This window comes from Euleptes europaea, chromosome 11, assembly GCF_029931775.1.
Source record: "Euleptes europaea isolate rEulEur1 chromosome 11, rEulEur1.hap1, whole genome shotgun sequence".
In the NCBI taxonomy this organism is placed as follows: domain Eukaryota; kingdom Metazoa; phylum Chordata; class Lepidosauria; order Squamata; family Sphaerodactylidae; genus Euleptes; species Euleptes europaea.
The window spans coordinates 51,285,211-51,311,353 of record NC_079322.1 but is presented as its reverse complement, the minus strand read 5'-3'; the positions used below and the strand labels follow the sequence as shown (position 1 = coordinate 51,311,353).

General features: G+C 43.7%; 2 protein-coding genes across 3 annotated transcripts in view; both read left to right on the top strand.

Moving 5' to 3' along the window:
* Nucleotides 1-8,305, top strand: part of COL1A2 (collagen type I alpha 2 chain) — an 84,936-nt gene extending 76,631 nt beyond the window's left edge. Inside the window, exons 47-52 of the mRNA XM_056857216.1 lie at nucleotides 698-751; nucleotides 2,091-2,198; nucleotides 3,995-4,241; nucleotides 5,543-5,733; nucleotides 6,903-7,145; nucleotides 7,887-8,305. Of these exons, the coding sequence (XP_056713194.1) occupies nucleotides 698-751; nucleotides 2,091-2,198; nucleotides 3,995-4,241; nucleotides 5,543-5,733; nucleotides 6,903-7,145; nucleotides 7,887-8,033 (990 nt within the window). The 3' untranslated portion in view covers nucleotides 8,034-8,305. The remainder of the gene's footprint in view (nucleotides 1-697; nucleotides 752-2,090; nucleotides 2,199-3,994; nucleotides 4,242-5,542; nucleotides 5,734-6,902; nucleotides 7,146-7,886) is intronic.
* A 15,035-nt stretch (nucleotides 8,306-23,340) lies between these two features.
* Nucleotides 23,341-26,143, top strand: part of CASD1 (CAS1 domain containing 1) — a 33,477-nt gene continuing 30,674 nt past the window's right edge. For both annotated transcript variants that reach the window (XM_056857329.1, XM_056857328.1), the window contains exon 1: nucleotides 23,341-23,541. In XM_056857329.1, coding sequence (XP_056713307.1) covers nucleotides 23,409-23,541 — 133 coding nt within the window. In that variant the 5' untranslated portion in view covers nucleotides 23,341-23,408. The remainder of the gene's footprint in view (nucleotides 23,542-26,143) is intronic.

The window sequence follows — 26,143 nt, the reverse complement described above, 5'->3', positions numbered from 1 at the left end:
TTGGCTTCCTGGAGGAACCTGGTTGTCCACTGTGTGAACAGACTGCTGGACTTGATGGGCCTTAGTCTGATCCAGCAGGGCCTTTCTTATGTTCTTATATCTTTTGAACTTTTTTTTTAAAAATCGCAAAGTTTCTAATCCATTTACTTGTGGAAATTAGGAAAAGCGTGAAGGCATAAACCACCCAGTCACTCATTAAACTCTCCCCTGTCTTCTAGTTTAAGTAGTGCAAAGGCACTACAATAAGTGGCAAGCACCAGTCCTTATTTTTAAATTTTATTAAAAAATTATTTTATTCTTACAATTTTAAACAACTAAAGAAGTATATATGAGACCTGTAACAATGCCCTGGATTTTCTGCAAGGATTCTACCCTCATCCCCTTAAACTCCCGTTTACAAAAAAAAAAAAAGTCTGGCCACAGGCATGGCAGTAAGGGAAAGTTGCTTTATACATACTCTGGGGTATTTCTTAATTATTACTTCATATTTCATGTGCCCGAAACTTCACAGTACAAGTAGGTTATAAAGCTGAATTCTTGGTCAAATTATAACCAAGATTATCTCCCCCCCCTCCCCTAGAAAAAGAGAGAGAAAATTCACCAGTTGCCCTAGGTGAAATATTCTACTTTGAAAGCGGCGGGCAGGGGGACGGGCATACTGTTTCTATTATTACTTATATATTTTTTTATCTTATAGGGTCATCATGGCGAACAAGGTTCACCTGGTATAAATGGTCCTGCTGGCCCAAGGGTATGTCAGTTGAACAAAATGTTTTCCATTTGTGTGAGATACCAAACATCAAGATGTATGTGATTACTAGAGAGGCTAGGCCTGCCACTCCCCAACACTTCTCAACTAGGGTTGCCAGGTCCCTCTTCACAACCGGCAGGAGGTTTTGGGGGCGGAGCCTGAGGAGGGTGGGGTTTGGAGAGGGGAGGTACTTCAATGCCACAGAGTCCAATTGCCATTTTCTCCAGGGGAACTGATCTTTGTCGGCTGGAGTTCCGTTGTAATAGCGGGAGATCTCCAGCTAGTACCTGGAGGTTGTGAATCCCTAAGGAGATAATCTCAGCACACAGCCACTAATCGTTTCAAAATATGAAATTTTTAGTTGTGTAATATTACAATATGAACATCATTATGCGTAACACTCTTTTCAATAAAGTTCTGAACTACAAGTAGCCTAAATGTATTGGCCATAATAGGCTTTACAACTCAATACAGCTTCACAATTCACTTCTCAATACTTCATATGTTACAGAACATTAAGCCCCCAGGGAATAATTCATATGACCGGCAGTAAGGTCCGTAAAGTTCATAAAGATGTACTGAGAACCACCACGAATCAGGCAGTACTAATAGACAACGTTCATAGTCGCGGTCAGCTGATCGTACATTGGCCAATCCAATGATCCAAATCCCGTTACTGCTGGTTGAGCCGATGTTACGAACGCTAGCATCCGTAGCTATGGGTCATTCTTATGATCTGCAAAATTGCAGTCAGAAATAATTGCACAGTCTGAGGAAGCAGGTTGAACTTCTTTGCGAAACAAGGATAAACAACCGGGAACTTGTTACTATTCCATGTGCTAGTAATTAATCACAACAACAAACAACGAAGTGCCATCATTGTGTCAGGGTGATGCTCTAGGAGTCACCCAAAACTCTAGAGCTTGGGCAAATACTGGAGCATCAACCCAATACAATTATGTCAGTTTCGGTTTTGTGCCAGAAATGATGTTGCACTTTGGTGCAATAATGAATTGTTTGCCCCACACACACACACCTAGTTCTCCTGCTGATTACAGGCTGAGGCCCCACAAGGAAATATCAGAGGGACAATCAATCTGGAAATCCCCCCCACCCCACCTCAGAATTTCCTTTCCAGGATTCTGCAATCTTTCGGGGGCTTCAGCAGGCTTATTCCTCCCCTCATCCTTTTTGCCCTTTGATTGATACACAGCTGCTTTCAACATCCAATCCCTTCTGGAGCCTATTTAGTCCTCATTGGCCACTTTGCTAGGAGATACGCGTGCGTGTGTTTTAACAGCATAGTTAGTGTACTAAGTTTTTCTTCCACCTGTTTTAGGGCCCTCCTGGACCTTCTGGCCCTACTGGAAAAGATGGCCGCAATGGTCTTCCTGGACCTGTTGGGCCTGCCGGCATGCGTGGTTCTCAGGGCAGCCAAGGACCTTCCGTAAGTATGAGTTTGGATCCTAAAGTTACAAACTGAACTATCACTTTTAATATTCAGTATGTTTAATTCGGTGGAAGTGTATTTTATTATATGTTGGAAATCAAGGGTTGAGTGTGTGTAAAGTGCCGTCAAGTCGCAGCTGACTTATAGCAACCCCTTTTGGGGTTTTCATGGCAAGAGACTAACAGAGGTGGTTTAGCCAGTGCCTTCCTCTGCACAGCAACCCTGGACTTCCTTGGTGGTCTCCCATCCAAATACTAACCAGGGCTGACCCTACTTAGCTTCTGAGATCTGACGAGATCAGGCTAGCCTGGGCCATCCAGGTCAGGGATAATCAAGGGTTACTCCTTGTATATATCTGCCTATTCACCTACTATCCAAGGTCCATTCTGCCAAAGCTTTCCTCTAAGCCACAAAATTAACCCAGAGACACTTTGTTGGGTGATCTGTAGCAGGTTTATAACATACAAACCCCAGTTTAAAACAAACTTAATTAGAAGTAACCCCCATTTATTTCAGTGGAGCATAATTTTCAGTCACACCCTTCCCCCAATTTAAAAACATATAGGACATCAACAGAACTTGTGGTGTAAGGGTGTTTAAGATCACAGCAAACAGAGATCATTCCAGTTTTCTCCACTATAATTGAATCATTAGAGTGAGGCATCCAGACAGAATAAAAATACATTATGTCCATATTTTCAGGCAACAGACTGTCCTAAGCAAAATCAGGTCCCACTCATTTCAGTGGGACTTATTTCCAGTACAATCCTAAAAAGTTACAACCTTCTAAGTCCATTGAAGTCAACCAGTTTGGAAGGGTATCACTTTGGGCGAAAATGCATGGTCGCTTTAGCCTCCTTTATTCCCTGTTTCAGCCAGGATTCAGCCAGGATCAAACGCATGTTCGACGAAACACATACATTCTATTCTGGCTGAATCCTGGCTGAAACGAAATAAAGGAGGCTAAAGCAACCATGCGTTTTCGCCCCTGGTGTGAGATTGCACCATTAGGTTTATGGCATAAAAGCAATTTTTTCATTAAATTGTAGATTCTGTCCTTTGCTACTATTTCAATAGATAAAGGAGTGGGGAATGCAAACCAAGCTAATCAAAGACTATATTGGGTATTCATATCAAACAAGATGAGGGCCTATGAGGAATTGCAGGGGGCAAGATTTTGGAAATTCCACTTTACCCCCACAAAATCTCTTCCCCCTTGCTCCAGGATTCTGTGATCGCTCAGGGCCTTGAGCCTCTGATTTTCCCCTCCCCTCCTTTTTTCTGTAACTGACTTACTTTTAACTTGTTTTTAGCTGCCCTCAACATTCTGCCCTTCTAGAACATTTTCAGCCCTCACAAGGATGGTTTTTAGGGTGGGGTGTTCTTTTTCTCTTTTGGTTAATTGCTAAAAAAATAATATTTTCCTGCATACCAGAGATCTCTACTTTGTCTGTGGGTTGTGCTGTTATGATGTTTTCATCCACACAGACGCTTTACTATTGGATATAGTGATTTGTTTCAATTGCATTAATGTTAATGTTCAATAAAATAAAGACTTGCCTCACTGGTGAGTGCTTTTGAATTTACCTCTATATTTCACACCTGTCATCTTGTCCTAACCGTAGCTAGCATGGACCACATCTACACTGGGCATTTCAGTCGGGATTTGCTATTTCCCTGGCTTTGGTTAAGGGCAGATATATGAATTATGGACCTTCCACATAAGCAATGTGAACTAGATTTAAACAAATGCCTACTCATTTCTTCCAACTTTTTCCAACTCGTATTTTTAGGGTCCACCAGGTTCTCCTGGTCTTCCTGGCCCACCTGGTATCAGTGGTGGCGGATATGACATTGGCTTCGATGCAGAATATTACCGGGCTGATCAGCCTTCCCTCAGACCTAAGGACTATGAAGTTGATGCCACTCTGAAAACATTGAACAACCAAATTGAGACTCTCCTTAGCCCTGAAGGCTCTAAAAAAAATCCAGCACGCACCTGCCGTGACTTAAGACTCAGCCATCCAGAATGGACCAGTGGTAAGTTAGCGTTAAATGCTTCGCTGATGACTCACTGGTTATATACACAGTTTGGTATGGGTCCTGATAGGCTCTGGCAGTTTATTCGTGTTAGTGCCATAACATTCCATCAGTCCAGATGGTCAGTGAAAGCTGAACATGCCACTTAAGGCAGTCCAAGCTGGGGTGAATAAGGACACACCCACATGGTTATTTTTGTCCCTTTTGCTTGGCAAGCCCTTTCACAGCAGCAAGAAGATAAACCGCACTGTCGGTGCTGGTCAGAGATGGTCTTAACCAACGGGCAATAGGGACAGCTGACCTGGGCCTCACACTGGGGGAGGCTTCTTACCACCTGCAGCCCTGCCCCCCTGACCGAAGGGAGCAGCTGGGTCAGCAGCCACACCCCTTGCACCTGCCCCATCTGGGGCTCAGGCATCCAACTTCGGGAGCGCCTACCCACCTCACAGAGGGTGAGGGCCACTCCTTGCTTGACTCTGGTGGCAGAAGGTCGACGTGGTGGGAGGCCGTAGCAGATGGCAGTAGTTCTGGGGCGCCGCCCTGGACCCCAGAATTACTAAGACTACCACGAGGATGCCCCATAATCACCTCTGTCACTCACGGACAGAGATGGACAGATGGAAGACCAGGTTCCTTCATTTGCATCACAAAATCTCTTCCATGTGTGTGTTGTGCTGGCTTCAGAACAAATCCAGGAGTTTTATTAAGCTAACATGAAACGATCCCACCGCTTTGCCTGCTCACCAATACACAAACTCTTTTCCATTTCCAAACATTCAAATTGCTGGTTAAACTAGTTCAGAGTTGATTTGTGAAAGTTTCTTCATGAATTCTGTGGATAGCCACAGAGTGTCGAATGGCTCTGTATCATTTATTATGTATGTTTTCATTTGTTAAGCTGTTTTGGTGGCCCTTATGGGGACAGAAAGGCGGGGCATAGTTTTTATTAAATTAAATACATACATTCCTATAAGTATAGAAATATGAGCATATGCCACCTTCTGTGTCCCCCCCTTCCTTTTCTATAGCAGCTCCCACCTTGTGGAAAGGGCTCCCTGAGCACTGTCTTTAATGGTTTTTAGCAGGTGATCTAAGGCTATTCTCTTTGCAAGGGCTTTAAACGGGGGTTTAAGCAGCTTGCATTTTCTTGGGGAAGGATGAATGGGCTTTATGGTATTTTTGTATGTATTTAATGTTTGGAATGTAAACAATGTTGAGCTCTAAGGGAAAGGCAGGTGCAAATGTTTTAATTAATAAATTAAGCTAAAGCCATTCTTCCTATTGCTTTTTTTAAAATGTAGGCTTCTACTGGATTGATCCTAACCAAGGCTGCACCATGGATGCCATCAGAGTGTTCTGTGATTTCTCTACTGGTGAGACCTGCATCCATGCTAATCCAGAAAACATCCCAACTAAGAACTGGTACACAAGCAGGAATCCAGCAGAAAAGAAGCACATATGGTTTGGAGAAATTATCAATGGTGGTACACAGGTGAGTGGCCAAACATCATCATAGGTTCTGGTGCATGTGTGGTCTACAGATGCAGTCCTCCTGGTACCTCAAGGGCAAACATCCCCATTTCAAGACAGCAAAGAACATACTTGTTAACCATCTTATCAGAACTGCCCTGATGTCTTTGATCAATGATCTGTGTACTCTATACTGAAGGGTTACACTGAATGGGGACAGAGAGGTTCCATTTGGAATCATGACTAATAAGATGTTGATAGGCTTATCTTCTGTTGGCTTGCCTTCGAAATCCTTGTTTTAAGGCCTTTTAAAAAGTTGCCTAAGCTACTGGCCCTCACCACATCTTAGGGATGCCAGACTCCAGATGGGACCTGGGGATCCCCCAGAATTGCAGCTCATCTCCAGACTACAGAGATCAGTTCCCCTGGAGAAAATGGATGATTTGGAGGGTGCGTCCTATGGCATTGTACTCCACTGAGGTCCCTGTTCTCCCCAGGCTATATCCCCAAATCTCCAGGAGGTTCCAAAACTGGATCTGGCAAATCCTACCACATCTTGTGGCAGTGAGTTCCATTAAGAATTATACAATGTATAAATCATCATGTCAGATTTGAACCTCCTGCCAGTCAGCTTGATCAGGTGACTCTGAGATCAAGTATTATAAGAGTGGGGGACAATTTTTGCTCTATAAATAGTCTTGAAATCATAAATTTCTGAACCTCTATCATGTCCCAATCACATAGAGATGAATTAAAAACACCTACATATCAACACCTTTTACAGATTTTTTGGAGATAGTTTTTGTCTGCAGTAGAACAGCTAGATTCAAGTACAATAGCACCTTAGCAACCAAAAAGATTTTTGAGATAAGCTTTCAAAAGTCAAAGCTCCCTTTGCCAGATTTTTTGGAGCCTGATTACTTAGTCAATTCATATGCAAAGAAACTATCTTTCAACTGGACTCACGTTGGCTTAATTGGAGTCCAGTTTTTTTTGGCACATATAAGTCATTCAAAAAATAATAACCCTGCTATTCTTATTTCTTGTTATGGAATGATGATCGCAAATTCTTCCCCACTGCACCACTTTCACATATCAGTTCTCATTAATTTGGCTTATCCATAGACATTATCCATAGGATAATATTCAAGTAAATTTAATGGAAGGATTCTCCCTTTCTCTATTTTTCAGTTTGAATACAATGAGGAAGGTGTGACTGTCAAGGACATGGCCACCCAACTTGCCTTCATGCGGCTGCTGGCTAATCATGCCTCTCAGAACATCACTTACCACTGCAAGAACAGCATTGCCTACATGGATGCAGAAACAGGAAACCTTAAGAAGGCAGTGATATTGCAGGGATCCAACGATGTCGAACTCCGAGCTGAAGGCAACAGCAGATTCACTTTCAGTGTTCTCGAAGACGGCTGCTCTGTAAGTACCACCTCCTTGCCTCTTTAAACATCTTTGAATATCGCTTGCCCACCTCCAGAGCTAAATTACTGACGTTTATGGGTCACAGGTTGATTTTACTGTATGGGAAATGTCTAAGGAACCACTTTGAATGGCATTAACATCCCTCACTGCAGTAATGGCACGTTCCCTGCAACCATCAGAAGCTTCAGTCACAAGAAAAAGTTAACTTGGAGCAACCGCCGATTTATTCTCATAGCACTTGGGAAATACGCATTCCTATTTGTTAGTCAATCTGTAGCAATTCCAGAATAATTGGTTAACTCAGGGTGATGTACCTTTCACCCGGATCAGTTTCACCGTTTATAGGGCAGCTGTGTTTGCTTCCTATCTGTATCTATTTGTAAAGTGAAAGTGAGACTTGTGTCTCCAGATGTTTGGGGACACTCAGTAGGAACTCACTAGCGAGCCGTAGTTCTTAGGTGAAAAAATGCAGGAAATAGATTGAAATGGGAACGGCGTCATACTCTGGGTGTAGTCAATGCGAGGATAGCTGCAAGAGCCAGGGGGCAGGTGGAAAGAGGCTGCTAATAAGGGGGATTAGAAATACAAGAAGGTGATAGCTTCCAGAGATTGGGTGATGAGAGGGGTGCAAGATGGTGACAAGACCGGTAAATGAAGTGGGACACTTATTAGAGTCCCAGCGACAGTCATCGCGGTACACTTCCACAGCTATGCTAACCACTTGCGCTTATCTTCCAGACAAAGACCAACCAATGGGGCAAAACAATCATTGAATACAGAACAAATAAGCCCTCTCGCTTGCCCATCCTGGACATTGCACCTTTGGACATTGGTGGCGCTGACCAAGAATTCGGTTTGGACATTGGCCCCGTCTGTTTCAAATGAACAAACTCAAACTAACTTAAAATGAAAAAAAAATATTCTTTCTTTGCCATTTCCTTTTTTTTATACTGAAAGCTGACTCCTTCCATTTCTTCTGTTCATCTACTTGCTTAAACTCTGGGCGAAAGAGAAAGGATTTAAGGAGCAGGATTTAAGGAACGTTGTGCAATGCAATTTAATACAGCCCCCCCAAAGGAATCGGAAGTCTTTTCAAGATTTTTAACATCATATTGTGGAAAATGTCAGCCTTTGTGTAAAAAACAAAAAAACAAAAAGCAAAAACCAAATAAAAAAATCCTGAAAGTTTGCACCACTTGTGGCCTTTGAATATCTTCCACAGAGGAAGTTTAAAACCACAACTTCCAAAAAGGTTTGAACTACCTCATACACTTCAAGCTGAGTATGATCCACATCCTTATGCATACTGAGGTGCTTTTGATCCCATTCATAATCAAAAGGTGCTGATTTCAATATTACAGAGTATATTGCCAATACTTGAACTTTAATGGTGCTAGTGTCATTTGAAAACCACTGACTTTTCTGTATTAAGTTGTATTGTTTCTTTGGAATCTGTCTCGAAATAAAGTCAGAATGTCCCATCTCACCCCCCCCAGACTAAGCACGTGGATCATTCCTATCCCACCCCATCTTCATTCCTCTTCTTCAACATCAGGTGTTCGTGCTTTTCAATTTCATTTTCATCCTCTACAATGGGCAGAAAAAGAATCGTTTCTCAAAAAAAAATTGTACCTATTTTGTATATGTGAGATGTTTAAAATAAATTGTGAAAAATTGAAATAAAGCATGTCCAGTGTTCCAAAAGAAACCACTGAATGAGTAAAGTTCCTTGCTTAAGTGCCTCAAAAGGTGTTTCTGCACCTAATGTTTACTTTCTGATTCTTACCCGTTGAAACAAAAAAGTGGCAAGATGCAGCACAGCTTCAAATGCACCTTACTACAGCCAAGCCTGTATTTTACTTTTTCTGAGTAATCTGAAGGCTGAATTTGCAAAGGTCTTAATTCTTTGTAGTTAATTGGTTATACTTTATTTGCAATTTATGGAACAGGAACTAATAGTTTTGCAAACAACTGTAACTACAAAGCCAGTGTCTGTCTGCCTTGTTTTCATAAATTCTCATCTCCCAATCAAAACCCATCAATCGTTTTTTTTTTTTTAAGGAAGTACTTTTTCTCAATCAAACCTCGTATTGTATCTGCATCAGTGTTTGTATTACATCTCTGCACCCATACTGATTTTTCTGTTTGAGTAAATTTGTTGCTCTTGTTTTCCTTCTGAACAAAATGGGTTTAACAGGAAATTAATTCCATTGACTTCTGTGGAATTTATTTTCCAAGCAAGGTGACTTCATAGGGTTGTATTGACCCTTTAATAGAGGCTTAATGGAATGTTATTTAGCAGGTGATGTTACCATGCCATGAAAAGCTTGGCTTGCCTAGTTCCACACGTTAACCTTTGTTAAAGGGATACAACCCCTCAGTCTGCAACCCCTCAGTCTGCAACACCTAGAATCATAGAGTTGGAATGGACCACCAGGGTCATCTAGTCCAATCCCCTGCACAATGCAGGAAATTCACAACTACCTCCCACCCACCCATTCCCAAAATGTGACTTCAGTGTTGAATCGACAGCTGTCCTTGCCCGGTCTGCTAGAACTGACAGGCTGTTAACGATAGGATGTTTTGGAGGACATTAATTCATAGGGTTGCCATAAGTCAGAAGCAACTTAGTGACACAACACACACACACAAAGGGATAGAACATTTTTCTCCAGGACTGTTGATAACCCTAATAAGTGGCAAGTTGGACTAGACCCCAACACCTGGTTTAGTATTGCAGCCCTACGAATGAAAGGTACAATGTCCTCTTGGGACAGTAGTACTGCAGAATGCAGCTAGAGAATGCGATCTTTGAATGCTACAGAAGAAGCCCCCTGCCCATTAAAGATCAGCATATCAAAGAAAATGGTCCTAATCTTTTTCTCTGACATGCTATTTGTGTATGTGTGTATTATTTTTTACCCAGGGAGTTTATAGAAGAAGGAACATGTACTTCTCCTGAACATGTAGCTTGCCTCTTCCTAGCATCAGTAGACGAGATTCAAAACAAAGGATGGATTCATACACTTGAGAACAATGTCATCTCACAATTAAGGTTTAACCGGAAGACTGTCTTGTGACTAGGTCCTTTTGGGGTACTATGTGTAACTATGCAGAAGAAAGTTGGAAAAAGTCTCTCCCCGCCTTCTGTAGGTTATCAGGGAACTTTTTCTGACTCTAGTCAAATAAAGGAGATTTGAAGTCTACCAAAATTGTTTTTCTTGAACCCCTCGTTTTGGGACCCTACAAACTCTCCATCATATGTCATTAATGTATCCTACAGGCCCAAACTTTATTATTGGTTATGAAAGAGCCATATGCCTGCTGAACTGGTTTCCAAGTTCATCCTCCAGGAGTCTTGCAGCAAAATATAGTTGCTGGGATCACCTTAGAATAGGGAAACAGCAACCACAGCAATGCACAAAAAGGACTGTGGCGACTGTTGGTCTGGCTTGGCTTTGTTGGTCTATGACTAACTCTCTTTGTGGAAAACCAAGGCTGGCTACAATCTTAAGAACACTTTCCCAGGAGTAAGCCCCACTGATTAAAAGGGAACTTAATTCCACATAAACCTGCTTAGGGTTGCTCCCTAAACCATTTTGTTATGTTTGCACAGTCTGATGGTGGAAAGTGCTGTCAAGTCACAGCCAGCTTAAGGTTTCCAAGGCAAGAGATGAACAGAGGTGGCTCCTCATTGCCTGCCTCAGCGTAGCAACCATGGACTTCCTTGGTGGTCTCCCAGCCAAGTACTAACCAGGGCCAACAGTGCATAGCTTCTGAGATCTAACAAGATCGCTGTAGCCTGGGTCATCCAGGTCAGGGCTTGCACACTTTAGGGATCTGAAATTAATTAGGGTCAGAACTGAAGAACTAACAGATCAATAATATCCCTTTCATCAAACCATCTGTAGTGCAGCAGCAAGCTACAGTTTTTTGCCTCATCCTTTACAAGTGTAGGATTGCAGAATCCGCATAACACAATGAGGTGATGCACCATCCACTAAATGGTATCTGGCTGGAAAAAAGGACTGATTGTTAAAGCAAGCAACCTGACCCAGAAAGGGAATTTGAAACTGCATGTACAGATGATGCTAGGGTTGCCAACCTACAGATACTAGCTGGAGATCTCCTGCTATTACAACTGATCTCCAGCTGATAGAGATCAGTTCCCCCAGAGAAAATGGCCACTTTGGCAATTGGAGTCTATGGCATTGAAGTCTCTCCCCTCCCCAAACCCCATCCCCCTCAGGTTCCGCCCCAAAACCCTCCCGCTGGTTGTGAAGAGGGATCTGGCAACTCTGTGTACAGCTGATGCTCATCTGTGTTGCTGCTCTCCATTAACATGATGGATACATCTGAAGCAGATGGACACGTGTGGCCCATCTGGGGTCTCTCGTTCCAAACAACAGAGACCAATTGCAACAGGAATCAGCTTCTGTGCTTTTCACATTATTGTTACATGCAACAACAAAAAAGATTGAGAGATAAAGAGAGGCTTTTTTCACAAATTACAAAACATATTTTTTACTTACCACATAGTAAGAAAATTAAATTAATTTAAGCCTTGGCCACATCCCATATTTGCTGCAAGACCTGTCATCTAAATAGGTGAAACTCTACAACATGCATTTGTTCAAATAGAAATCTAAACAATATTGGCCTTAACTGGAAGTTCACAGTCGAGTTTGTGATTACTACACCTTTTCATCCTACTTGACAAGTGCCCTAACATCTCCCATTACAAAAAATATAAGAGCTGCTCAGAGTTTTTAGAAGAGTTTCTGTGTTTTGATGGAGTGGGCATCACTAACTGATGTGATGACTTGCTGCTAGGGTTGCCAGGTCCCTCTGCACCACCGGCGGGAGATTTTTGGGGCGGAGCCTGAGGAGGGCGGGGTGGGACTTCAATGCCATAGAGTCCAATTGCCAAAGCGGCCATTTTCTCCAGGTGAACTGATCTCTATCGGCTGGAGAGCTGTTGTAATAGCAGGAGATCTCCAGCTATTACCTGGAGGTTGGCAACCCTACTTGCTGCTTATCACCCTGGCAGCCTGCCAAAAAAGGAACACAATTCTATTTGAATTGTGAATAATCCGTCTCATGTTTTCATCCCTTCTTTCCTCCAAAGAGATCAGGGTGGCATACTAAGTTCTCATTCCTGCCCTTTATCTTCACAGGAGCCTTGTGAGGTACGTTAGGTTGAGACATAGAAAGGTGGGACAGTCACGGTCTTTGTCAGCCTAACCTGCTCCACAGGGTTGTTGTGAGGATACAATGGGAGAGAACCATGTATGCTGCCCTGAGCTCTTTGAAGGAAAGGTGGCATTAAAAAGGTACTAAATAACTAAGCAAGCTCTGTTCTGGCCAAGCTCCTGTACATTTAACAACTTCGCAACAAGTAAGAAATCAATAAAATGAAACTCCTTCTAACTATAATGCAGGGGTAGGAAAAGTTTTGCCTGCTAAATTTCTCTTTGTCCCTCTCCTGCACTTTTCTAAAAGTCATGTCTCCATTTTTCAAAAGATAAAACAACAACAAATACAGTGAGAAATAAACTATCAGTGCAATCCTCAATAGTCACACCCTTCTAAGGTCATTGACTTCCTAAAATTGCCAGATGTTTATGTCACAGATTATCTTTTACTGAAGAACATTACAGTCCCACAAAACAGATATTACCAATTCCTAAATTTGCCAGAAAACACAACTGTTTTGTTTTAGACACCATAGCATTCGCGGTTTAAAAAAAAATATGGTAATTGTATTATTCTAATGCAAATCTCTACAAATATTAATTCATTCTTCAAATCCTCTCTTTAACTGTGCTTAATTCTCCCTCTTCTTTGCCCTTTCTTCGAAATGAAGCAAGTGTTAATTATGAACCGTTTATTTAAAAACACTCCCGCACAATGAAATGGAATGTTACAAATATGTGGCTACTACATACCGCCACCTGCTGCTTTGAAGAGGGATTGCTATGGTAAAAGTTATCTGATATTTTGTGGGATTCCTTTATTAATCATGTCTGTTACACCCCCTTGGAGGGAATCTCTTTTCAGCTGAGAATACAGATAAAGATATTAGGTATGCGAATATGACAATTAGGCAACACATTGAGAAACAATATTGACCTCCCACTAGAATCTTTTCTCCAAGTCAAATTCTACAAAATAACTCAAAACTTTCTAGAGGTGCAAGATTCGAGTCCAGTAGTACCTTCAAAGATCAACAAGATTTCCAGGGTAGAAGCTTTTGAGAGTCAAAGCTCCCTTCATCAGATATTGGACTCAAATCTTCCTCTTCTACTGCAGACCAACATGGCTACCTACCTGAAACTACCTTCTAGATATATAATTCTAAAATTCCATACTAATTATTTCAGCAGTGTCCTGTGAGAAAGCCAGCAAGGTGTAGTGGTTAAGAGCAGTGGACTCTAATCCAGAGAACTGGTTTTGATTCCCCACTCCTCCGCATGAGCGGCGGACTCTCACCTGGTGAACCGGGTTGGTTTCCCTACTCCTCCACATGAAGCTTGCTGGGTGACCTTAGGCTAGTCACAGTTCTCTCCAAACTCTCTCAACCTCACCTGCTTCACAAGGTGTCTGTTGTGGGGAGAGGAAGGGAAGGAGATTGTAAGGCGGTATAATGCTCCTTGAAAGGTAGAGAAAGTTGGCGTATAAAAACCAACTCTTCTTCTTCTCTAACCTGAGGATATCCAGTGACGACAGCATCTCAGGGCCTGAACCAAATACCCCAGTGGCTAAGCACAGATTTCTGGCTCCCTGGATCCCTACTTAAAGAATGGGACTAACTGTACCATGAACTGTAGATTTCACAGGAGTGGCAGGGCCAATCCACACCAGATTGAGGTCCCAATAGGCTGCCAGGTGGCATCAGCAGACTCGTTATGTGATGAACCTGTGCTTCAGTTTCTTCCTCCTGCCTTGGGCCACCTTGTAAGTAACAGCATAACCAGAATCTGGTGTGTGTACTTATCATTACTCCTTACCATTAACAACAGATTAGGAAAGCTTTGGTCCTCTGTTGTGTGAATTCATGGGCCCAGTCCACTTCAGGAAAGGACAAAGTCTATATGGTGAGACAGGCACAGTCAGTGCCTGTTTCTGCACTAGGTGTGGTGGTAGAGGTGCGATCTCATGTCCCACAGATATATGTATGTAAAGTGCCGTCAAGTCACAGCCAATGTATGGTGACCCAGTAGGGTTTTCAAGGCAAGAGACTAACAGAGGTGGTTTGCCATTGCCTTCCTCTGCATAGAGGCCCTGGTATTCCTTGGTGGTCTCCCATCCAAGTGTAGCCAGGACCGACCCTGCTTAGCTTCTGAGATCTGACAAGGTCAGGCTAGCCTGGGCCATCCAGGTCAGGGGTCTCACAGATATAGTGCCTGTAAAAACTTCCAAATGTGAGGACCACAAGAGGCCTCCAATCGCATTGGCTAGAGTGCCAGTGGAATGGTGTGGGTGGAGGAGCCTAAGAGAAGTTGGTATGCTCAAGCAACAGGTCTTACATAGGATTATAGGAAGGGATATTATGGGTTATGATTGTCCTGTTAATGTGGTTTTATTAAATCAAACGCTGACAGTGTAGGGATTGGAGGAAAAAGAGTTTTGTTGGGTTCTTGTAGGTTATCCGGGCTGTGTGACCATGGTCTTGGTATTTTCTTCCCTGACGTTTCTCCAGCAGCTGTGGCAGGCATCTTCAGAGGAGTAACACTGAAGGACAGTGTCTCTCAGTGTCAGGTGTGTAGGAAGAATAATATATAGTCACAAAGGGGTAGGGTTGAGCTGAATCATTGTCCTGCAAAAAGTATCAAAGGTAATGTGCTAATCATTGTCCTGTAAGTATCAAGATAATGTGCTAATGAGGGTGAGGTATGTTAATATGGAACCATTGTATCCTGAAGTGATCTGTTAATGTGTGAATCCAAAGCTAATCTGCATGGCTATTATGGACTGTAGTCTTTGTTAGTCTGGAGGTTTTCAGGACAGGAAGCCAAGCCTTATTCATTCTTTTTTTATATATATAAAAATTTGTTATTGTTTTTTCATACATTCGATACAATCAATTAACATTACCTTTCAATCTTTTCTAATTCTCAATTAAGACTAACATATATATAACAATTATCTTCCCCTGCTTTGACTTCCCCTCTTCCTTCTTCTATCTCTAACTTATCTTCGTAATCCTCTTAGCAATTATTTTCTAATTCTTTATAAAAAAAATTTGTAAAACTTTCTACAGTTATTAAAAAAGAAAAATAGAAACAAGAAAATTAACCTAGTCTAAGTTGTAACATTTAACATTTTGCACATTAAGTTCATTTTTGCAATAAACAATCCATGCCTCCCACTCCTTAACAAATTCATCATTATCTTTTTGATTTATTAACTCAGTCAATTTTGCCATTTCTGCTAGTTCAAACATTTTATGAATCCAATCAGTTCTGTCCGGTATTTCAGACATTTTCCATTTAGCTGCGTATACCATTCTCGCAGCTGTGGTGGCATAGAGTAAAAAAGTCTGTTGTGTTATAATGTGGTCTGGTATAATGCTTAACAACATCATCTCTGAAGTTTTAGGGATGTTTTGTTGTAGAATTAACCTTAGCTCATTGTATATCATATCCCAAAAGTTTTTAGCTTTATCACAAAGCCACCAAACATGATGAAATGAGCCAACTTTATCCTGACAGATTACACAGAGAAGCCATTGAAATTCATCAACATCAGCACAACTTTAACAGAAAAGAAGAGAGTTTAAGAATGAATAAGGCTTGGCTTCCTGTCCTGAAAACCTCCAGACTAACAAAGACTACAGTCCACAATAGCCATACAGATTAGCTTTGGATTAACACATTAACAGATCACTTCAGGATACAATGGTTCCATATTAACATACCACACCCTCATTAGCACATTATCTTGATGCTTACAGGACAATGATTAGCACATTACCTTTGATACTTTTTGCAGGACAATGATTCAGCTCAAACCCTACCCCTTTCTGACTATATATTACTCTTCCTACACACTTGACACTGAGAGACACTGTCCTTCAGTGTTACTCCTCTGAAGATGCCTGCCACAGCTGCTGGAGAAACGTCAGGGAAGAAAATACCAAGACCACAGTCACACAGCCCGGATAACCTACAAGAACCAATGAACTCTGACCGTGAAAGCCTTCGACAAAGTTTTGTTGGGGTCCGTTGGCAGAGACCCAGAGTGGCTGAATGACTTCTGAACCCCTGAATAGCAGACAGCTCAAGCCGGCAGCAGCTTCTTCTTTTACCTGCCTAACCAGACAGGTAGTCAAACAAAAGTAGGGCACCACTCCTAATGGTGGGAATTCAAGTAACATTATTGCCACAATTGCAGACAGGGGACAAAGTTCTTGTACAGTTAACAAACAAGAAAAATACAGAAATTCAGCAACTGCAACCTACCTCTACCTGTCATGCTGAACCTGCCAGAATGCCTTTTTTTTTATGTCTGCCAATGCACAAGGTCTTCCTTTTCTGGATGGTCATCTTATACTGTAAAAAAACCCTGAAAGTTTGGGTCCTGTATTGTAGGCTAGGGTTAAGGGTGGTTCCTGGGTCCAAGAGTGTTTAAGACTACCATGCTGCCCTTTCTGTTTGCCACTTTGTTTTAGGATTACATTGCAAATTTCATGTACTTTCCTCTCACTGAGATTCACATATCTTTGAAGATCCACATTTGATAAACAAAGATACATTCAAAGATATATTCAGGTTGTTGTGTTGGTTTCTTTGCCATCAAGTCATAGCTGACTTATGGCAACCCCATAGGGTTTTCAAGGCAAGAGACATTCAGAGATGGTTTGCCATTGCCTGCCTCTGCATCACAACCCTGACATTCCTGGAGGTCTCCCATCCAAATACTAGTCAGGGACAGGGCTGAGTGTGACTGGCCCAAGGACACCCAGCAAGCCTCCATGATGTGAGTTGGAAATTGAACCTGGGTTTCCCAGGTCCTAGTCCAACACCACACTGTCTCTCATATTCAGGTATACAAATATACAAAGATAAATTCAGGACGCCTTACCTCGTTTTCCAAATTGTGATGGGAATGCTAGCCAAACAAACATAGACATTCAAACCAAATCAAATATCTGATTCTGAATGAGGCGAGAGAGTGCGGATAAAAAAAAAATCCACACTATGGAGCCAAATGTCCAGGGACATTTCTCTATATGTTTGACGGAAGTCCCAGTTTCCAGAAAATAATGCTTTTTAAAACAAAAAAGCCTGGAGAGTTCCACACAGGAAGCTTCTAGCATCTCATTAGGGTTGGTCTGATCTTTGTGAAGCATCTTCGACTGCCTTGCAGATGTGATTTAAAATTTACCAATCAAAAAATTCTTATTATCAAGAGCATGGGGGCAGTTTTAACATGAATTTTGGCTTAGAGAGTTTCTATTTGGTTATTTTTGAGGTGGAAAAAAAAACACGGCAGGAGCTTTTCAGTGGAATATCCTTCACTGTGGAACTCCATGCCCAAACATGTCTACCAAACAACCGCTGTCCCTGCTTCTAGTAGCAACTAGAAACTGCTGCTGGAGATAATATTCACATTCACATGCATCTCGTTTCGTAGGGCCCGGAAGTGCACTGCAATATAGTTTATCCAACTTGGATAAGACAAGAACTAAAGCTACATTGGGGTTAAAGCTGTATAAGCAAGGACAAAGGTGTCCCAATCAGAGCAAAAGTATGCAGGGGACTTCCACAGAAACTAAAGGGAGCTGTCCTGTGTCATTAGACAGTACTATTCAGAATAATCATGGAAGGGAGGTCAGTTCTCCCAATATTGTCTCCTTATCTTGTTGGCTAAGACTCTACCCATAATCATGAGGTATTTTTGTTGCCACTGATTAAACCGCATTCAATGTGATCAAAACATCTAGCCCACACCCTGCTCAGTACAGGACATCTAAACTAGAACTTTGACAGATGGCTGTTTAGCCTCTGCTTGAAAACCTCCATCAAGGACTATACCACTCACTCGTCTCCTGTTTATTTTTCTGCAGCAGAGTCAGAAAGCTTCCTGTCTAGAACTATCGCTATCAGGAAGTTTCTCCCAATATTCTATTGAAATCTACCCTCCTGAAAAGCAAGCCCATTAAATATAGTTTTGCCCTCTGGAACAATACAGAACGAGTCAGTGCCTTCTTTGTGTGATAATGCTTCAAGTGTGTCCCTCCTGTCTCTTTTGCTGGCTAAACTATGCTTAGTTCATTCAGTCTTTTCTCTTGGGACTTGTTTTCCAATCCCCCAACTATCTTTATTGCTTTCCGCAGAACATGTTTCAATTAACTGTACAAAGCACTCTGGCAAAGCACTTACTGTCTCTTGAAGCAACTATTTGAAAATGTGTGATTCAAAAAAGAGTGTTGGAATGCAAATCTTCAGGTTCCGATCAACATCCTTTCAGGCAAGTCTCTACAAATTTCACATCAAGTTAACCATCCCTAAATTAACAAGCGGCAGATCTTTGCTAAGCTTCTGATGACAGAAGGCTCTAGTTTTATGTTTTAATACAATCCCAAGAAGACACCACACAACCAATTTCATAGATTTCAGGTCGTACCAATCACATCTCGTTATAGCAATTTCTGCAACAACAAAAATCTATAATAAAGGAAACTATTTTGGATTATCGTAATCTGGCAGTGCGGAATCATATTCAGTTTTAATATGCTTGGCCAGAATACAAGATACCTTATATAAGCGGGGGTGGTGGATTATCATTCCATTTCTAGTATAAAAACACTTTCTCTGACTTTCACATCTTCAAGACTATCATCCTCAGTCTTCTGACCCTTTCAATTATCATCAGTATTAGCCAAAAATCTGGGAAATACTTTTATATTCAAATACAAAAAGTGTTATTTAATAAGTTAAACAGTGTAAGTAGCATATAATCTAATAATAGCTTGCAAATCAAACCATTATTAAGGGGACAGCTAGAGGAACCAGTTTAAAAGTTGGCAACCCATTTAAGGCTAATGTTTAGATGTGCCTTCTTATAGCCCAAGAAGCTATAAAATGGTAGAGGACACTGTGTAGAACAGTTGTTCCATGCAACAAAACAATTGCTGTATTGAGACAACAAGCCTTGACATTTATCCAGCAGGCATACACAGAATGAGAAAAACAGCAAGTCCTTTGTCTGAGTTGTGTTAAAGTATCTAATAAGTGAAAACAATATTTTCCTAAGATCACTGTTCCACAGGGTGACAAAAAGCTAGCTACAAAGTCATGTCAATAAGTAATACGTTCAGGCTGTGCTGCATAATTTGTAAAAATATTTACAGTAGCTTTGTCAACGTAGGTGAAACATTAACAACGGCAGAGAAAGATCCCAATAATCACAATGTTTTGACAGTTGTTTTTGAAAACAGCATAAACTCCTATTTTGTTGCCAGTTCTAAATAAGGAGGCAATTTTTGTTATTCATTCTAGTTATTTGTCTTCATTAATGAAAAAGTCTTTGCAAGGCTTTGCCTTGGATCTGCTGCTCTCTAGATGCTCATTTTCCCCATCTGGATTCTCAAAACTCTGCATGGGGGCTTATTGTTGAGCTTTGAGAATTTAGATGGGGTAAATGTGCACCTAGAGAGTGGCGAATCCAAGGCAAAACCTCCTGAGCATAAATCCCCTCACACAGCCCAAACAATGCACTTTCAATCCACTTTCAGTACACCTTAAAGCTGGTTTGCAAGTGGATTTTGCCAGTGCACACAGTAAAATCCACCTTCAAAGTGCATTGAAAGTGCACTATATGGGCTGTGTGAAAGGGGCCACAACAGGGTAAATGAAGGTGAAAGGGGGAGAAGCAACACCCTGTCGCCGTTGGTGGAGTCTGAAGGAGCAACTCTTGGGAGAGCTTTCTTTACCACCCTCCCTGAGGAGTGGTGGCCAGTGGCGGACCAACATTTTTGGAGGCCTGAAGCTTGAACTGTTATGGGGCCCCTTTGCAACCAGCAACAATAGGGCATCATCCAAAGAGGTCCAAAGGGCCTTGCTGCCCTTGCAAGGACCTTGAAGCAGAAATGGTGGAGAACAGGGTGGTGGGGTGGAGTCCTTGAAAATGGGCCATACAGTGATGAAATAAAACCACAGAACTATTAAGCCATGCACCAACGAAGGATTTGAGGATCCAGCTGCCAAAATGTAGGCTGTGAATACATTCCGGCGAGCTCAGTGAGCCCTTACAGCTGGGGGGTTAGAGCACTGCAACTCCCCAGAAATTTGACCAATGACAGGGACATTTTCAGGCCATATGAAATGGGTATTAGAGCATATTCTAAAGTCAATATTATGTACTTCAACCCATTGGCTTATGATTCTATCACTAAAAAACTCCATCGATTTTGTTGAGAAATTCACTCATTGAAAAAAGTTGCTTCCAGGGACCCCTCCGGGATTAGGGGCCCTGAAGCTTCAGCTTCATTAGTTTCACAGTAGATCCATCTCTAGTGGTGGTGAAGTGCCCCAAATAAAGGTATTTTACCTGTGGCACTATTAACTACCCCTGTGTACATAAACAGGTGCAGGAATCCCCCTTTTTAGACGTGACACCCATGTAGATAAATGTGTGTCAAGACCCCCCCCCCGTCTTCTCTTGCTTTCCTTCTTCACTGTTTGCATAAAAGCACAAACATTCCATAGTCTGCAACATTCCAACCTCTGCCAGATTTGCTCTGCCTTGCTAGCTTATCTCATTACAAAGACCTTCGCAAAAGAACTGCTTTGCACTTGCTTTACAGAGACTGTTTGTTAAGAATGACAGTATGAGAACAGCAGAAAGGTATTATTATCGAAGGAATTGAAGAGAAAGTGTATAAATGGTTGATCAATGCTAAATGAAAATGTGATTCTTTCTTTTGCTTTTGGGCTGGGGAGATTTGATCCCAGCTTTGCACTGTTTAAAACTTGATCCCATTAAATAGTAAGCTGTTAAAATAATTCCTGATCTCCAGCGCGTTATCCTCGATCGGACCTATCTGGTACTGCACTTTGTATTCCCAGCGATGTATCAAGAGTTTGAAAATGTTATAAAAAAACATTGCTTTAAAAGGGTTTTTGGATACCACAGCTTATAAATGGTCGGAAGACGTCTTCACAACTAAAGGGGCCAAACAAAGTGCGAACAGTATTTTTTATAACGTTTTCAAACTCTTAACACATCGCTGGGAATACATCGAAAGTGTGAACAGTATTTTTTTATAACATTTTCAAACTCTTAATACATCACTGGGAATACAAGTGTGGTAACAGCCTGGATTTTGAAGTGTAAGGATGTGTCACTGGCCACCAAGACTAGATTAATTCATGCCATTGTAGTCCCTATTACAATGTATGGGTGTGAAAGCTGGACAGTGAAGAAAGCTGATAGGAAGAAAATAGATTCCTTTGAAATGTTGGAGGAGATGTTACGGATTCCGTGGACTGCCAAAAAAAAACACAAATCAGTGGGTTCTAGATCAAATAGAGCCTGAATTGACCCTAGAAGCTAAAATGACTAAACTGAGGCTGTCGTATTTTGGGCACATTATGAAAAGGCAATAGTCACTGGAAAAGACAGTCATGCTAGGAAAAGTCGAAGGCAGCAGGAAAAGAGGAAGACCCAACCAGAGATGGATGGACTCAATAAAGTTGAGGGCAGCAGGAAAAGAGGAAGACCCAACCAGAGATGGATGGACTCAATAAAGTTGAGGGCAGCAGGAAAAGAGGAAGACCCAACCAGAGATGGATGGACTCAATAAAGTCAAGGGCAGCAGGAAAAGAGGAAGACCTAACCAGAGATGGATGGACTCAATAAAGTCGAGGGCAGCAGGAAGAGAGGAAGACCCAACCAGAGATGGGTGGACTCAATAAAGTCGAGGGCAGCAGGAAAGGAGGAAGACCCAACCAGAGATGGATGGACTCAATAAAGTCGAGGGCAGCAGGAAAAGAGGAAGACCCAACCAGAGATGGATGGACTCAATAAAGTCGAGGGAAGCAGGAAGAGAGGAAGACCCAACCAGAGATGGGTGGACTCAATAAAGTCGAGGGCAGCAGGAAAGGAGGAAGACCCAACCAGAGATGGATGGACTCAATAAAGTCGACGGCAGCAGGAAAAGAGGAAGACCCAACCAGAGATGGATGGACTCAATAAAGTCGAGGGCAGCAGGAAAAGAGGAAGACCCAACCAGAGATGGATGGACTCAATAAAGTCGAGAGCAGCAGGAAAAGAGGAAGACCAAACCAGAGATGGATGGACTCAATAAAGTTGAGGGCAGCAGGAAAAGAGGAAGACCCAACTAGAGATGGATGGACTCAATAAAGTTGAGGGCAGCAGGAAAAGAGGAAGACCCAACCAGAGATGGATGGACTCAATAAAGTCGAGGGCAGCAGGAAAAAAGGAAGACCCAACAAGAGATGGATGGACTCAATAAAGGAAGCCACAGCCTTCAATTTGCAAGATCTGAGCCAGGCTGTCAAAGATAGGACATTTTGGAGGACATCAATTCATAGGGTCGGAAGCGACTTGACGGCACTTAACACACACACACAACAGCCTGGCTAGCGTTTCTAGGCCCTACAGCGGCGCCCTGCTCTGCTTGCCCTACGGGCCCCGGTGAGGCGAGGGAGGGGCGAGGCCGCTCCGAGGTTAACATGTAACCGGGCTGGGCCGAGAAGGGGAGCGAGGCGCGGCCCCCCTCCGCGCCCTTTCCCTCTCCCTCCTTCGCCCAGAGTCAGGCCATAAAGCCGGCCGGCCGCCGGGCTGAGGGCGAGCCAGCGCGCGCGCTCCCCCATGTCTGCGGCCGAGGCGAGGCCGGGCTCCGGGGGGCCGCCGGGGGCGCTCGCGGACCAACGGCCGCGGGGGGAGGGGGACGCGGGGGGCTCGCGCGGGCAACGGCCGCAACGGCCGCCGCCTGAGGAGGCAGCAGAAAAGGCGGGCGCTGGGCCAGCCGCGGAGGTGAAGCGGCGGCTCCCGAGCGAGGAAGACGCGGAGGGGGCCGCGCTGCTGGGGGAAGCGGCGGAGGCGGCGCCGGGCGACGTCTCGTCCCCCTCAGCCGCGGAGCTGCCGCCGGGTTTCTGGCCCCTGAGCGGGTGGCGGCGAGCGCTGCGGCGGCTCCTCTCCGCCGGGCCCTCCTCGCCGCCGGGGACCCGGCGCTGCCCCTGCGCGCCCGCCCGCTCCCTCGCGCACTGTTGTCATGGAGGAGCCAAGATGGCGGCCTCGGCCTACACCCTGGGCAAGCGGGAGATCAACCACTACTTCAGCGTGAGGAGCGCCAAGGCGCTGGCGCTGGGCGCCGTCCTGCTGCTCGCCGCCTGCCACGCCGCCTCCCGCCGCTACCAAGGTGACGGGCCGGACGGGGGGGGAGGGGAGAGGAGGGAGCGCGAGGGACCCCCCCCCCGGGCCCCGGGGCGAGCTGGAGCCGGGCCGCGGATGCCGCCCCGGACCGAGAAGCGTGCTGGGCGGGGGGCTTCCCGGGCTCTGCAGAGCGGGGAAGGGGAGCGCGCCCGTCGCTCCCTCTCCAGGGCCGTTTACGCACGGGGGGAGGGTTTCCGCCTTGGATTTGCCCCTCTCTGGCTGCACGTTTTCCCCATCCGAAACCCCCAAACTCAACAATAAAGCCCCCCCCCCCCCGTGCAGAGTTTTGAGAATTCGGATGGGGAAAACGTGCATCTGTGTGTGTTAAGTGCCGTCAAGACTCATAATGGCGACCCTATGAATGAAAGTCCTCCAAAATGTCCTGTCTTTGACAGCAGATCTTGCAAACTGAAGGCTGCGGCTTCCTTTATTGAGTCCATCCATCTCTCGTTGGGTCTCCCTCTTTTCCTGCTGCCCTCGACTTTTCCTAGCATGACTGTGATTCTAGAGAGGGGCAAATCCAAGGCGAAACCCTCCCCCGTGCGTAAATGGCCCTGGGTAACCTGGGCTGGCTCAGAGGATGGTGCCGTCGCGGCTGAGCTGTGCCCCGGGAGGCTGACACCTGCTCCGCTTTGCCATCCTCCCCAGTCCCTATCCGCTTGTCTCCTAGCAGTTTTAGAAGGCCACTTTTGCATGGGAGGTTTGGCCTTGGATTTGCAGCTCTCTGGATGCACATTTTCCCCATCTGAATTCTCAAAACTCTGCAGGGGGGCAGGGGGGCGGGGGAGACTTATTTTTTAGTTTGGAGGATTTGGATGGGGAAAAGGTGCATCTACAGAGCGCCAAATCCAAGGCAAAACCTCCCATGCATAAACGGCCTTGGTGAGTCCAAATCTGTTTGTGATAGAAAGCAGCAGCCTATGGAACGGACGCACTGCAGTTACTCTACAAAAGATTGCTTTTTCTTTTCTTTTTCCCACAATCCCCATAGCCTTTGAGCCCTGGAGTTGGTATCACAGGAGGTGATAACGTTTTTGTAGTGATTCCGAGTTGTCCTTCAAATTGACTCCTGCCTGAGGCCTGTGCCGGCCAATTAAGGCTGTGCAACATAAACAGTTTAAAGTTAAGTGGGAGGCAGTAGAGTACATTGTGTAGTTTGGCAGGCATGAGGGGAAGTCTTTGATATAAGGTAGATCTGGTAGGTAGGAAAGAAAAGTGACATCATGTAGCTATGTTCAAAGCACTCAGCTGGAGATCAGTTAAAACAGGCTAATAATTGGGAACGTTGCACCTCCCTTGTGTTTTCCCTACTTCTGTTTGTTTTTTATCTTTACCATTATTGGACTTGACCCATCACTGAACTTGGACCTTTGTTGGAGGCAAAGATAAGAACCAGGAGTTAGCAGAACTCTACTGCAATCAGGGAAGCCAGTCTCCCTGGCTGTACCCTGAAAATGGAGCCTGTTTCATCCCTCCCCTTTATTTGCTACATTTATATAATGCCATTCCTCCAGGGACACAGGATAACTTGTAGCTTGGACCAGGTTACCCTGTAGGATTCTTATACTTGAGTGGAGGGATTGGCACTTTAGTTTCCCGTATCCATATACAACTCTCAAATCATGGTGCCACATTGACTTAAATAGGTAACATAGGGATTGTATGACACAGGGGCTTTGACTATGATAATCTTATAGGAGCTTGCATGTGTTTTTGGTTTGGCGCAAAACAGGGAATGTGGGAAATGCAAGAAAAATACTTTTGCCTTCTTTTGTTTGCAGTTCATAATTCTCCAGTTGCATGAACCTGCTATGTGGTTAGCAGAGACTGGCACATACTACAGCATTGAGATAAAACTGAAGCAGCCTAAGGCTATGTTGTTTTAAAGAACTTTAAAAAACTTTTTCTTAGATTTTTGTAACTCTGCTTCAGTATTTAGTGGAATACAGTGCCCACAACTTTTAAGGGATCCCAGCATCCTGTCAGTGCTTAATTATTTCAGGATATCTATGTGAGCAGGCTTTTGAGTCAGATGCAATTCTGACGCTTACCAGTCTATAATACGTCTCTTATCATGTGTTTGTCTCTCTTGATGTTTACCTAGGAAAGCTGGTAAATTGAACAGTACTAAAGCAATTCTAAGCTCACATTGGGAAGCAGGACGGCATCATCCAATGGTCAAAATTGGTAGTTTACCTAGACTCGCAACCATCATGGGCCTTCTGCTAGACCTATTGATACAAGGCAGCCAGTGTGGGTGCCTAAGAGTGTTGGACTAGTATCTGGGAGAACTGGGTTCACATCCCCACTCGTGCCATGGAAGCTCACTGGGTGACCTTGGGCCAGTCATACTGTCTCAGCTTAACCTCTCTCACAGGGTTGTTGTGAGGAAAAAAATGGAGGAGAGGAGAGCTTAAAATAGAGGGGAGCAGAGCAATGTAAGCTACTATGGCCCTCCATTGGGAAGAAAGGCATGATACAAATAAACTAATTAAATAAGTAAAATAGGGCATACAGGGAGAAAGCCCTGCTAAGAATTAAGCTAAGGGGCAGTGTGGATTATTTATTTCTCAGGAATTGCCCTGGCA